At 27.8% G+C, this 15828-nt stretch overlaps 1 protein-coding gene across 1 annotated transcript; it reads right to left on the minus strand.

The window, feature by feature from the left end:
* Positions 1–5917: 5917 nt before the first annotated feature.
* Positions 5918–15658, minus strand: LOC113386773 (protein obstructor-E-like). Its single transcript, XM_026624526.1, has 5 exons — positions 15538–15658; positions 15206–15424; positions 8447–8635; positions 8138–8358; positions 5918–6022 (listed from the first exon to the last, which is right to left on the minus strand). The coding sequence occupies exons 1-5, from the start codon at positions 15656–15658 to the stop codon at positions 5918–5920; spliced, it is 855 nt and encodes a 284-aa protein (XP_026480311.1).
* Positions 15659–15828: the final 170 nt, after the last annotated feature.

The raw sequence follows: 15828 nt of genomic DNA on the forward strand, positions 1-15828 counted from the left end.
TTACTTCGAAAAAATAAGATTTTTGAGAAACGATAAATTGGACAAAAAATTACTTTTTTTTTTGAAAAAAAAATTAAAAAAAAAAAAAATTTTAAAAAAACTTTTTTTTTCAATTTTTTTTTGAAAAAATGATGTTTTCTCTATTTTGGCTTATTTTGGAAGATCTGAACTTTTTAACTTCCCGTAGGGTAAGTTATTGTAATGGGCCGAAAATCGGAATTGAAAATTTTAACATTTCTCGACGTTTTGAAGGTTTTTGAACGTTTTGGCATACCTCAGAAAAAATGGATGTGTGTGTGTGTGTGTGTGTATGTATGTATGGATACAAATTTCCAGTCACGTTTTAGGGCGCACGGATTAACCGATTTGAATGGTTCAAAAAACATTCGATTCATATTGATAGGGAAAAGAGCTGATTAGTTTTTGGCAAAGGCAGGTCCAGCCGTTTCGGAGATACGGAGCAAAGAGTGCAGAAAATAGAAATCGAATTTTTGAGAGAACGGAGTATCTGATTTGAATGATCTAAAAAGCATTCAATTAGTAATGATTGGGAGAAGTGCTTATTAGTTTTTGGCAAAGGCAGGCCCAGCCATTTCGAAGATATGGAGCTAAATATGTAAAAAATGGCAGTTTTTGAGAGAACTAAGCGTCCGATTTAAATGATTCAAAGAACTTTCTGCTTGTCTTAACAAAATAATTGATTTTGGAAAAAAAATTTTGTTCAATTTTTTTTTTTTTTTTTTTTTTTTTTTAGTTTTATCAAAAATATTTCAGATTTTATTTTTAATTCTGACTATAGTTCTAATATACTTTACAAATAATTTCAACTCTGCAATTCAGTTTATATAATTCTTATAAATATTAGACAATGTTACAATATTTATAATAATCTATTTGAAAACATTCAGTATTCCTCGAACATTTCGTTACGGTACGGGAAGTTCCAGCAATTTGCCTTAAGGCACGATGCCATAATTGCCTCAAGACAGAATTCCACTTACAGCTAGTTTTCAAAGCGATCGTACTGCTTTAACTGCATAGAGACAAAATGTCAAAGCGCGTAAGCGCCGCGTCGCCGACTTCCGAATAAACATTGGTACGGAACCCATAGGAATGCAAACAAAATTTATACTTATTGTTAAAATCTCTATAAAATATCTGATAATCTGATGTGCATATATCTAATGATCATTTTTGACCGCCAAATGGCATTTTTTTTTACTTTTTTGGTTAGATCTCCGAAACCGCTAGACCTGCCCGCATGAAAATTTGATCAATTCTTCATCTTGTCAATACAAGTCAAATGTTTTTTGAATTATTAAAATCGGACGCTCCGTTCTCTTAAAAACTGAGTTATCGTTTTAGGCACTTTTTGCCCCGTGCCTTTGGAACGGCTGGACCTGCCTTCGCCAAAAACTAATCAGCACGTCTTCTTATCAATACGAATCGAATGCTTTTTGAATTATTCAAATCGGTTGATCCGTGTTCCCGAAATCGTCGACGAAAATTTGTATCCGCACATACATACACCTACGTACATACATACATACACACACACACACACACATACATCCATTTTTTCTAAGGTATGCCAAAATGTTCAGAAACTTCTGAAACGTAAAGATATATAAAAATTTTCATTTTCGATTTTTTGCGATTACTATAACTTGCCCTACGGGAAGTTAACAAGAACAAATTTACGATGCGGTTTAAATCGTTCGGGTATTTTCTATATAGCGTAAAAGTTTATAAAATACATATATTTGTTTATATATATAATCATCAAGTATTTTTAAAGTACTTTTAATTAATAAAATATGGACTAGATCAACTTTAACTTCCCGTAGGGTCTTTAAAAGATCTTTAACCCTTTTACTGAGTTTAAGTTCTTTTGATTTAGAATATTTCACCGGAAAACATATAAATCATACTTATTTTGAACATAAATAAAAAATTCACGACAAGAATTTTATATTTTCCATAAAATCAGTATTTACTTAGGAAGAAAAATCAAGAAACTTTGGTTGGAGTGCGGACTATCTAAATGCTAATATCAAAAGATAAAACTTTCGGGGAATTGTTTTTCATCAATTTGGAAGCATTTGAGCCACTGGGAGCAAGAAAATTCAAAAACATCCATATCAAGGACCACCCTAAAGTTCACATGTCCACCTATCCACCTATCCATCATTCTATATATCTACTTGTTTACCATTTTATCTGTCTTTCTATCTGACTACCTGTCTATCATTCCATCTATCTTTGGGGACGTCCATTGATCACGTGATCGATAATTATTGTTATCATCAAAAAATCCAAAATGAAAATTTTCGCATATCTTCACGTTTCAGAAGTTACTGAACATTTTGGCACACCTCAGAAAAAACCGATGTGTGTGTGTGTATGTGTGAGTGTGTTTTGTGTGGATACAATGTTTTGTCCACGATTTCGGGTGCACGTATCAACCGATTTAAAATGTTCAAAAAACATTTGATTCTTGCTGATAGGAACGTGCTGATTAGTTTTTGGCAGAGACAGGTCCAGCGGTTTTAGAGATAAGAAGCTAAATGTGCAAAAATGGTAGTTTTTGAGAGAAAGAAGCATCAAATTTGAATAATTCATGCTTGCATTGACAAAACGATTGTTTTTGAGGGTTTTTTAATTTCCCGTAGGGTAAGATATAGTAATGGGCCAAAATCGAAACTAAATTTTTTGCATATCTTCACGTTTTGAAGGTTTATGAACATTTTGGCATACCTCAGAAAAAATGAATGTGTGTGTGCGTGTGCATGTTTTGTGTGTCCAAAATTTTTCGTCCACGTTTTCGGGCGCACAATGATTTTGAATGTTTCAAAAAACAAAATACAATTGTTTTGTAATTGCTTTTGAAAAAAAAATTGAAGAAGATGTTTTTCCGATTTTTTTTCTCAAAAAATCTTTTTTGTTTGCATATCGAAAATAATTCAGATTTTAATTTTAATTTTGGCTAAAGTTCTAAAGCCTACTTATATACTTGAAATAAATAATTTTAACTTTGCTATTCAGTTTATATAATTCAATTCCTATAAATGTTAGACAATGTCCTTCATGTTAAATTTATTTGATTGAGTTTTACTTACTTTTTGAGTTTTATTTACCTTTCTTCAAACATATATAGGTTGCAGTATTTATAATAATCTATTTGAAAACATTTAATATTCCTCGAATACGGTACGGAAAGTTCTAGCAACTTGCCTTAAGGCACGATACCATACATCACTAGTTTAATAAAATAATGTTCTAAAATCACAAAAGTATTTTTTGCATTTTTATATCAAAACTCTTATAGTTTTTATATAGGTAATTCTTGCGAATATAAACTTGACATTATCTATATAATCATTAAAGTATTTTTAAAACAAGTTTAAATCCATGTATAAACTACTTGTATATATCATATTTCATTTATAAATTATTCAGAAAATTAATTCTTGCAAATTTTATAATATATTTTTATCTTGATAATATAATTGGATATAGTTCAAAGAAATTTATACGGCAATTTTAATTAAAATATTATAAAATACTATCACGAATCTAGTGTAATTCTAATGATTAAATAATTTTTAAAATATTTTTTTTAATAAAATTATGATCTACTACAACGAAAAAGGACGTGATTCACACGGAAATTGAAATAACTAAAATATTGTTAGAGAATTTTTATAAAAAAATAATAAATATAAAATGTTCTTTAATTTTTAATCATAAATATTAAATAATATTTAAAATACTTTTTTAAATTAAATAATATACTAGTAAAACGTAAATGTAAATATTATAAATTAAACTGAATAAAATTATAATTTGTAGAAAAAATACTTATCCTAAAAATTTCCTTAAAAGTCCGGTGTAGGGATATATGCATAAGGCAATTAAAATTTTCTGAATATTAAAGCTTTGATATATTGAGTAATTAATTAATAAATTATCTAAAAGTATATATTACATTGCAACTTGCAACTTTAGAAATTTCTTCAAGAATTATTTTAATAAAGTTTTATTTATTTTTCGAAATAAACATATATCGATCTATTGGTGCATGATGTCATTCATATGGCAATTAAATATCTATTTTTGTAGTATTTTTATATCACACTCTGCATATAAGCCTACACATGCTGCGATTCCAATATTTACTAAAATTTGTAGAAAAGTTATGATCAATACAATTTAATAATTGAAATCGTTTACTTTACTCATAATTTCATAAACTGAAAATTATTACAAATTTAGAATATAAAATAAATATTATTTTATAAAATCTTTTCTATGTTGATATTAAATCATATTTGGAATTATCTATGATCATTTATGCTTCTTAAATTAGGTGAAAAATAAATTTAATTCTTCTAAATTTTCTAATAAGGAACATCGAATTATTGAGATTTTAAATTTTTGATTCTTATTGAATCTTTGATCCTTGATTTTGATTTTATGAGTTCTTGTGGGAAATTCGATAAAATCCAATCGATTGTAGATTTACAAGCACAGAATGTTTTCGACTGATTCTGCTTCATTCCAAACCAAAAAGTGCTTATTGTTAACTCAGATAGTTTTATTAGTTTCATTAGAAACTAGTTGTTCTCTAAAATCTTGACCAAAGAGCGATATTTTCTGAGTATTCCAAAATGGCATTATAAAACACGAAAAAGACTATGCTAGAATAATCTATTTCGATTTTTCTACTAAATCAATAAATTTAATAATCGGGAAGCCAAACATGGAGATTAAATTTGTATTAAGAGCAATACGATATGGCAGGAATTGGAAAACTTTTCTCATCGACATTATTTGTAAATGTTAAAAAATTATTAGCAATTTATATACAAATGTTTTTATTAAAATATATAAAAAATTTATTAATCGTCCACTAAGGATTCAAATATTGATAATTTATATATTAATATTTTAATCGTACCTTGTACTACTTTGAATAAATTATACTTTAATCAGTAGAAGCAATTTTAATATGCTTTTTATATAATATATAGTATCTATTTATATATTGTCATAATTATAAAAAATATAATAATTGAAATTGCTAAAATTTGAGTGCATAGTCATTTATTTCTTGTTTCGAAATTATCGTTTTTCACTTTTTTCTCCTGCTGGATTTGCCTATTTAAAAAACTGAGATAAACTAAAAAAAATTGAGTCACCTATTTTTCTAAAAGCAGGTCATAAATATTGCGTTAATCAAAAGTTGATTTTACTAATAGATAAGTTTTTTAAAACAACAATAATATATAACGCTACATTTGATTTCAAGTGCTTTTAATATATTGTATATAAATTATATAATATAATCGGGCATAGAAACTTGGAATATTGAAATTATTATAAGATTGATAACATAAATTTGAAAAATAATTTATACCTTTAAATTATTAAACATTTCATATCTATTTCACTGATTTTCAAAGTTCCTAAGTACTCTTCACTTAAGTATAAAACTTATTGATTTAAAATTATTTCAATTAAAATAATTAAATTAGCAATATTTAAATATTACTGAAAAAACAAGTATTAGACAAGGAAACCTTTTATAAAAACTTTATAAAAGCAATTGTGCCAAATCAAAGGTTCTGTTAAATTTTTGTAATATATATTATCAATACATACATATAATATTGTAATGTATAAAATATATAATAAATCTTATATAATAATATTGATAAACTACACTAAAAACTATTCTTATCTTCAATTTTTTTTTCAATTTTGCAATACATTTTTGTAGAAAAACCTAATTTATATGCTTTACCTAATTTTGTAATGTTTGTATGAAAATAACATTTGTGATCAAAAATAATAAAAAAGTATTTATAATTACTTTTATACAAATGGTGATATATTATTTTTTATTTTAATGCTTTTAATTCCTCGCTCTGTTCTGGTTGTTGTTCCTGCTCGGAACCGGCAGCGCTCCTGCTGGCAGATTTGGGAATTGATCGCCACCACGCTGGTTCAGATTTTGATTCTGGACAAGAATAAAAAAAATATTTACATTTATTGGCTTGATATTACTTTTAATAATAATTACAACATTTCCATAAAGATTCTAAATTTCAAAGCTTTTTTCAAATCGTTAACTAAACTCAAAGTTAAATCGTTATATAAAAATACTTAATACCTAAATAGGAATATAATAACAGTAGTCTAGTAAATTTATTTAAAACATACAACTAATAATAATTATAAAAAATAGAATAAACTAATATTACTGTCATGTACTCATATTGTTGTAGTTTGTTAAACAGAAACTAATAATAAGTAAATCAGTAAATGATTAAGAAAATACATTACAGCATTCAAATGTATTCAAATAAAATTGTATATATATACAAGTTTTTACACTTGTTGTTAACAAAAAAATAGTAAAAGATATCTGAAGATACATTTATTAAAATAAATGATACCTTTACGCTTTCTTCAAGATTATATTAAGATGCTAGATGGCACCTCACTTTAATAAAAACAAACATTAGATACCCATTAGAAAAATTTATATCAACTTCTATGCGAAATCATTTTATTCGTTCGCTAAAATAGAATTTTATTGTTTCATATGATATATTTGCTTAATAGAAAATATATACAAAACATTTAGAAGTCACTGTTTTTCATAATTATACATTAAAGTAGATCGATTATTAAAATTAAAGAATTATACAATTAGTAAAAATGTTTAATAAAAGTATTGGTTTTCAACTAAAAAGAGTGAGAGGTAAGAAATTATTGGTTATTGTAATCATTTTTAATATATTTTTGATCATATTTAAACATTTTTCACATTTCAAAGGGTCTTAGAACTGAAAAAAAAGTTAAATTTGGCAAAATATATTTTTGTAACAGCTATTTGATCTGTCTTTCACCGATGGCAGTTATTAACTACTTGACTGTTTTTGGCTTATTTCTTTTAAATAGAAACTTCACAAATTTTAACGTATTTATGAACTTGCGCAAAGTAGTATAATAAATGCTTAAACATCGAAAAAGAAAATTTTTGTATATCTTTTCTTTTCAAGGCCTTCTGAACATTTTGGCCTATCTAAGAAAAAATTGGTATATGTGTGTGCCTAAGTGCCTTTAGAAGATATTGGGCAAAAAAAACAAAATATGGCAAATCACTTTCTGAGAGATTTTACTTGTATTGACGAAGTGGAAATTGATTATATTTTTTGGAAAGGCAAGTCCATCGGTTTCGGATATGCAGAAAAAAACTATAAAATTTTCTTTTGGACATTTGATGATCAAAAATCATCATTGAACAAAAGCACATCAAATTATCAGATGTTTTATAGAGATTTTTATAATAAGTACAAATTTTATTTCCATTCTTTGAGTTTCGTACCCAATTTTAAACAATTGTTATTAATCTGTAGTCGATTTGTATTGCTTATTAATTACAGAGGTCTACAAAAAAGTTTATCTGTATTGGGTGTGAAGCATATGTTTTCTAATGTAGTTTTTACCGTCAAATTGCAAAAAATCGGAATAAATAAAAAACGACATAATTTCTCATCTGATCTTGTAATTCTTCTGCATAATAATTAAAATCTTATAATTTTAGTCGTTTTTTGACACTTTTTACATTAATTGATTTTTGAGTATTCATTTAAATAATTTGTTAAGTAAATTTATTATTTTTTTTAGATTACAGCAGTAATTTAAAAAAAAATTTTTGAATATTCAATCGCAAGTATGTTTGCAGATGACCCAGGGGGCAATGGGGAATAAATATGTTCGCAAACTATTGCCGGATATTAGCTTTAAGGCGCAATAATTGCACTAATACTTAATTTTATTAATCAAATACTTGTTTATAGTCTACTACTTTTAAGTAGACCATAAAGTTTAAAATGTTTATAATGTCATTAGTTTAATATTTATTAAACGTTAAAGAGTTTCTTAGACCATATGCTGTTAAGTAGATGGAAAATTTCAATTTGGTAAATAATTTTTTTCATCTAAAATTTGTTTATATAACGGGAAGTTCCAGAAATTTTCCTTAAGGCTCACTTTATGGACATTTTGATGCAAGTTCATATAATTATTTTATCATTAAACAATCTAATTATTTTTATCTATCAACCTGATCATCATCAGCATTGTCGATTCCTCCAGGTCCAGTCTGAGCAATTGGTGGAACATCGCAGTCTTCAGTGGGAGGAGCGACGCACCTCAAGCTTCGCCTGTCGAACACCAACATCGCTGGGCAGCGTTGCAGTCGCGGATAACCGCCCTGGCATTGCCAGTAACGGTTGCAGGATTTTCCTAAAGGTACGTTGCCGTTGGCATCTTCGTTACACAAAGCTGGGGGAAAAAAATTTATAATTTATTTATCAGAAGTAAAAATAGTAAAAATATGTTTTTTTTTAAATATAAAACAGTATTTTCTTACGATGTTTTTGGCAACCATCCACGTTCTCGGGCCAATCGCAGGAGTGTGCCCTTTCGTTGTACAAAAGTCCGCCGATGCAAAGTTGTTCTGTGGCGGTTCCGTTCCAACATGTCCAATAACGGGTGCATGAGGTTTCATGTCCGAAAATGCCGTAAAGCCAATCGCAGTGTTCTGTAGCTATTGGGCCGTCTGAAAATATGAATTAAACATCATTATAAAATTCTTCTTATGTATAATTATAAAAATAACTATTCAAAAAAAATTGTAATAAAGTCAAATATGTCATGCAAATCTAACGCTACTCTAATTTCAAGTCGTATCATGACAGTTCAATTTAATTTTCATGAAATTTTTCTCTACTTTTTTGGTCTAGTTATTTATTTGAAACTTCAATCACCCGAGATGTTTTTTTATTCTTTCATAATCAACCATTGGAGGTATAATAAACTTCCAGTGACGTAAGTTATAGTGATCGTCTAAAAATCGAAAATGAAATTTTTTGCATTGTTAAGTTTCAGAGGTTTCTGAACATTTTAGCATACGCTAGAAAAATTTGATGTGTAGAGTGCGTGTGTGTTTTGTGTGGGTACAATTTTTTGTTCACGATTTTGGGCGCACGAATAATCCTATTTGAATTATTCAAATAACATTCGATTCTTACTGATGCGGAGATGTGATGGTTAGTATTTTGCAAAGATAGATAGAACCATAGTGGAGATATAAAGCTGAAAGTGCAGAAAATAGGTTTTTAAGAGAGCGAAGCATCAGATTTGAATGGTTCAAAAAACATTTGGAAACATGAAATATCAAAAAATGATTGGATTTTAATTTTAATTCTAGCTGAAATTCTAAAGCTCACTTATATATTTGAAATAAATAATTTTAACTTCGTAATTCAATTTATATAGTTCTTAAAAATATGGGACAAGGTTATTCATTCTAACCCCGCTTCATTAAGTTCTGTTTTTTTTTTACTTTTCATATAAACATATATAAACGTCGGTTTCTAATTTATAAGATCTTATATTTTGTCTACAAAATACGAATAATAAAAGTTACTGTATTTATAATAATATATTTCAAAACTTTTAAATAATAAAAGTTAGAGTATTTATAACAATCTGTTTGAAAACAATTTCCAAATATTTCTATACGGTACCGGAGGTTGGAGCAATTTGCCTTAGGACACGATGACATGCAGCAAGCTTTTTAGTTTCACAAAAAAAATTGTTCAGTTAGAAATAAATATTGTTTGTTTTCAAATTCTACAATTTGTTAATCAACTTTCTTTTTGTTCCAGTAACTTTTGTAAAAAGTTTTATTGTTTTAAAAACTTTGGTACTATTTTTTTTAACTATTAGTTGGAAAATTATTTCTCGCAAAGATTGGCTGAGCAGTTTGATTTTAATATTATTTCGATTTAGTTTTTCAATACTTTTGAAAGTTTATGAACGCATTATGAATTCTTTGAATAGATTTGGTTGGAAATGTTGTTTTGTTTGGTCAACTTGTTCCAAGATGGTAGGTAATTAGTAGATTTTGATTTGGGTAATAGTTTGATTAAATTGAGTTAGGAAAGAAATAATCGGTAGATTACAATTATTCTTGATTGGCCTCAATAAGATATCACTTACACCTTACGTTTGTTTTCTTTGGTATCAATATATTTTTTTCGTTCTTTCTATAATTGCCATGTGGTTGCTTCAAAGCTTCAAAAATTTTTTTGGTTCTTTTGTGCATGGATAAAAAGAATTATTCTTGCTTCTACCGTTTTTAATGTGTTATGCTCTTTTTATAAGTTATGTACAAGAAATAGTTGATTCCTATTTTTATGTAAAATATCTGATAGAGACTATTTAGAACAGTAATGGATGCAAGGTCGTCAATCCGCTTATTACATATTTATATAAATCATTTTCACATCCAGTTCTGCTAAGAATCTTGACACATTTTTGTAAAATACTCTATTTTTGATTTCCCTTGTAATATTGATTTTTGTGTACATTACATTAATATTTATGAATTGATAGTAATTATTTAACTAACCCACTTTTGTTTGTTTTCGATAATAAATATTAAACATTAATCTATCCATATACTTTAATGTGTTTCCAGTAGAGATTGATTTAGGGTAAATCACGTTTTAATTGTGTCAAATTTTCAATTATTGCGCCAAAAATGCTAAAACTGGTTGTATTTTTTTTTTTGAGAACAAGATTTTTTTAAAAATCTTCCCCATTTTTGGAGCAAAAGAGATTAGTTTAAAGGTAAAATTGTATATCCTAAGGATGATGCAGATAAGTTTCGATTATTCTGCAATAATTCGAAAATAGTTTAGAATTTGAGTTATTTAGCAATTTTTCGTTTTACAAGTAACGCTACTTTGAGGAAAAGTGTTTGGCTGATGTGGGTTAATGGTTAATCTATTAATTGGATTAGAAATTTTTCAACGGCTTCTTTGTGTTAATTTGAGGATTATCTGCTGAAAAAGGGTTTTTGAATTTTGTTAAATTAACTTTAGAAAATAAAATATTGCTCAATTTTTATGTCTGTGAAATTTTTATTGGAGGCAGCATAGAAAAAAGACAATATAATTTATATTGTCTTTTTTCTATGCTGGCTCCAATAAAAATTTCACAGAAATAAAAATTTATATTATATACATGTACTTTGAGTTTAAAGTACAGTTTTTCTGCCCAAAATTAGTCCTCATCCCGAAGGAGAAGTTAATTTTCGTCTGAAAATCACACCCATTAATTTCATATGTTTTGACGTTTTTACGTCAAGTCATTTTCAATCGCTTGGGACCAGCGAAAATTTGTCTGTTTGTTGACATTTTCTCCAAAACTGCTTTACCGATTTCAACAATTTAGAAGCTGTTCTATATAGCGGATAAGGACGTTGGGCGACAAAAGTTAGCCAAGCCATTTCTTTAAAATTAAAAATGTGCAACATTTTCTACATTTTCACAAAATTTTCAAATTATATTATTACAATTTCAGAGGTTACTAAATGTCTTTTCAAATTATTTATGTCGATTATTTGCACATATCGGGAAGTTTTTGCAACTTGCCATCAACAAAGCCATCATCGATGATGGACAATTTAATTAAATACTATTCTTTGCTGGATTTTTTAAAACCTACGTGAAAAATATAAATTATGTTTTTAGCACACGAGTTTGTTATGCATTTTTCTTACAAAAATTTATTATCCTGTCTATAAACTTGCTTTCTTCAAAACCTAACCTATGACTATAAATCTACTTCAGGCCTCACCAGATCATTTCATTGTTGATTTATGGACATGTTACAAGAAATATAACTCATATTGACTCCAGTTGTGAAACTCGCATACCAAATTCACATTTGAACTTTATGTTTCTGAGAATTTCTCAGTCGTTACATGAGAAAGAATGTTTGCACAGTGTAATGCATTAATTTGTTAATTATTTATTACTTTAATGCAAATTGTTAAGAACTGGTTTGACCGCATTGATACCTGATGCGACACCTACGCAATCGATTGATGTGTTATATGAGAACAGTTATGATGTTTAATAAACTAGGAATATTGATTATATGGTAATTTTATTGTCCAATTATTGTAACTGTAATTCAGTGAAATGTGTGCGTTAAACGGATTATGCAACGCGTTTATGGACTTGTTAACATCCCAAGGGAGAAGTTCATATTTTAGTCTGAAATTTTGATTTGCTAACTTCATTCAAACCCTATGTGCATGTATAGAACAGAAAATTTGGCTTATAGTCATGTTTTCTCAAAAAAATCAGCAACAATTTAAAAAAATGAAGTTGCATTACTAATTTTAACGATTTTTATTGAATGATTTTTTGAACGTTTTGGTGGATAGAGACGTTTCTTCTCAAGTAAAATGGACGAAAGAAGCAAAATGGGTATTGTATTTATCAGATTTTAAAATTTTCACTATTTTAAAGATTCCAAATTCTGAAATAATAGATATAAATGATTGAGCGAGGCTTAAAGGTCCGCGGGTAAGAAGGTCTGCTATCAATATTTCAAATAAGTAAAAATATCAATTTTTTAACAATAATATTTGAAAGTAGAGGGCAAGAGATGTATAACCAACAATCGTCTTAATTTGAGCGACATTGCTGTCACAAGATAAACGGCCACATTTTTTGTTGTTAGTCTTTTTGTTTCTGAACACGGTCGCTTTGTTCACGATACCTGAATATAAATTTTGAGTATGGTTTATTTAATTATTTTATAAAATGTATTGCTATTTTCAAGAAGTTATATTCGATACCTTTATTCCTATAAAATTGGTGTAAAAAGGACAACCTAATCTTTCATACTGCCGAGGAAGAACCTGGTTAATAAAAATGTAGAGCAAGTTAAAAAAAAACAATTTTAAAAAAGGTAAATTTAATTGAATGTTATTCCAATTTTTATGATATTTTCTGATGAAGTTTCGTGTGAAGGTTGCATCCAGTGTGATCTTTATATTTTAAAATACGTATTTAGATTATGTTTAACCTAACAATTAAACTGAATTGCGTTGATTAAATAATGTAGCCTATATCCATAAAACTTCTTGAAAATTTAAAATATAATGATGATCTGAAAATTTTAACAAAATGGTTTTTTTTTATTAATAATTTGTTTTTGACAAAATTTCAAATAAATTTTGACTTCAGCATATACAACTTAAAATCAATTACAAAATATGTTATATTTAAATTTACTGTAGAATTTTTATTATTAGACTGCTTTTTAGATACACAGTCTTTCACACAACAATTTAAGAATAATTGTAATCAAAGCCTTTTTGCTTAAGTATTTAAAAGCTTCCACCATTGACTATGACCGTATATTAAAGTATCTTAAATGTACAATTAGTATTCTAAAAACGTTCCAAGAAAGACGTGCTTCAGCATCATTCTTTTGTATTATTCTCTTCGCAAACAATGAGTTGTACTAACACTACTAGTGAAAAATAGAAGTCAATAACCCATGGAAATTATTGTAAACAAATTATAAGAAAAAACTTTTGTTTACTACCTCTAAGTAAATTTTAAAAACACTGGGTAAAAACAACGATTTTTCCTAGCTTTTTATTTTTTTGGTGCAAAAATTAATGTTCAAATATTTACTTGCAAATTGCAAGTTTTCTCTCTTGCTGGCATATATATATATATATATATATATATATATAAGTATTATATATATATATATATGTATGTGTGTTTGTAATAACTTTTGCAAATGGTTATAGATATATTGATAAAAACAAGTTATTTTCCTTATACAGGTATCTAAATCTATCAAACATTAATAAAAATTTAAAATATTTACATTTCTTCACGTTTTGAAGGTTTCTGAACATTTCACCTCAGAAAAAATGGATATGTGTATGTGTATGTATGTACGGATACAATTTTTCGTCCACGTTTCAACCGATTTGAATGGTTCAAAAAACATTCGATTCCTATTGATAGGGAGATGTGCTGATTAGTTTTTGCCAAAGTCAGGTTCAGCCGTTTTGGAGATACGGAGCAAAGAGTGCAGAAAATAGAAATCGAGTTTTTGATAGAACGAAGTATCAGATTTGAATGATCTACAAAACATTAAATTTGTAATGACGGGTAGAAGGTGTTTAGATTTTGGCAAAGGCAAATCCAGCTAAATGTGCAAAAAATGGCAGTTTTTGCGAGAACTGAGCATTCGATTTGAATGATTCAAAAAACTTTCTGCTTGTTTTGACAAAATAGTTGCTTTTGGAAAAAAATTCAAAAATTTTTTTTCAAATTTTTTTTCTCTAAAGATTTTTTTTGTATATCGAAAATAATTCAGATTATAATTCAAATCCTGGTTAAAGTTCCAAAGCTCACTTATATCTTTTAAATAAATAACTTTAACATTGTAATTCAGTTTACATAACTCTTATAAATATTAGACAAAATTAGAGTATTTATAATAATCTATATGAAAACATTTAATATTTCTCGAACGGGAAGTTCCAGCAATTTGCCTTGAGGCACGATGCCATACACAACTAGTTTTGCATTTTATTTCAAGATTATTTTTTACTGTAATACTCAATCTTGTTGAAGCATCCAAAAAATAAGTTTTTATATATAATTGATATTTTCTGACAAGAAACACCATTGCTACATTTTTGGTCTCATGTTCAATAAATAGACCTGACAATGTATGGTATATTCTCTATATTTGCCACTTACGTAAATGTACGGATGCAAAAAAAATTAAATCGACCATTTTTAAATTTTTTGCTACTTTTAAATCTACCACTTAATGTTCAATAAAGATCACATCTTGCTAGGCCAAAAGAAGTATCTATTTAATTATCTAATATTACGACTGAATTTGTTTCTTGCAGAATGCAATGAATCGAATTTTGCAAATCGATTTATTCAAACGAAAGTATACAGACAACAATTGTATCTATATATTCAAATTTACATGCATGCTACAAAATACACACATCTTTTCTAATGCATGCCAGAATGATTAGAATCTTTTCAAGATAAAGAAAAAGGTAAAAGTAACTAAGAAAAGGAGAAGGTAAAGGTTAAATAGTACAAAAAATCGTTCTCGATTACTTCAAATTTCAATAATTTGCTACGGGGAGATAATAAATAAATAAATGTCATTACGTTTTTATTTTTTGATTATGTATAGAGCGTAAAAATATAGTTGTTATACCAGATTTGAAAAATACAGTTTTCAATTATTATATTTATCAACTACTTACTGGCAAGTTGTTTTCCGTGACAATAGTCTTCGTTCCTCCAGGGGTAGTCGCAGCCTTCGGTCACTCCCCTGTGCTTACCAGCGAAGACCAACCCGTTGGGGCAGTCATATAATTCGGCCCTGCCATTCTGACATTCCCAGTAGCGATCGCAATGCGTTCTATCAGGTGACACCCGGGTTTTGGATTGGCAGGGGTCTTCTTGTTCTTGGCAGAGCACTCCTGGATAAAATAAATAAAAATTATTAGTCGACCAAAATTATATTTACAGAACGCATATTAACAACATTAACTCCTTGTCGAATTTTCCAACTTTTGCCCTGATTTAATCTAACTTAAACTACTGGCACCAAAACCCTGTGTCCGTTTCAGTGGTCTTATTTTCTCTTCGTATAAATCTTGGAGTTCAAATTCTCCACATAATAGATTAGTTAAAAGAGAAAACATCTTAGCCATTACGTATTACTCGTTATGTCATTCGTACAACATTGCATCATTCTCTATCATCATCAAAGCATTCGCATATCGAAGCATATATTTAATTTAGATATATATCTTTATTTAGATTCTATTTGCAATTGGCTCATTACATATACTCGTAGATACATTTCGCAAAACGCATTTAG

Source organism: Ctenocephalides felis, unplaced genomic scaffold (genome assembly GCF_003426905.1).
Source record: "Ctenocephalides felis isolate EL2017-DRISC unplaced genomic scaffold, ASM342690v1 CF-g0.4_SCAFFOLD_00845, whole genome shotgun sequence".
Classification (NCBI taxonomy): Eukaryota; Metazoa; Arthropoda; class Insecta; order Siphonaptera; family Pulicidae; genus Ctenocephalides; species Ctenocephalides felis.

What these genes read in the sequence shown, in the direction of transcription:
- LOC113386773 (XM_026624526.1), bottom strand. Translation starts at nt 15,658, where the DNA reads ATGGCTAAGATGTTTTCTCTTTTAACTAATCTATTATGTGGAGAATTT. An exon ending in TTTTGGTGCCAGTAGTTTAA is followed by an intron (nt 15,425 to 15,537) that starts GTTAGATTAAAT and finishes TATTTTATCCAG; the next exon opens with GAGTGCTCTGCCAAGAACAA. An exon ending in ACAATGCTGATGATGATCAG is followed by an intron (nt 6,023 to 8,137) that starts GTTGATAGATAA and finishes ATTCTTGTCCAG; the next exon opens with AATCAAAATCTGAACCAGCG.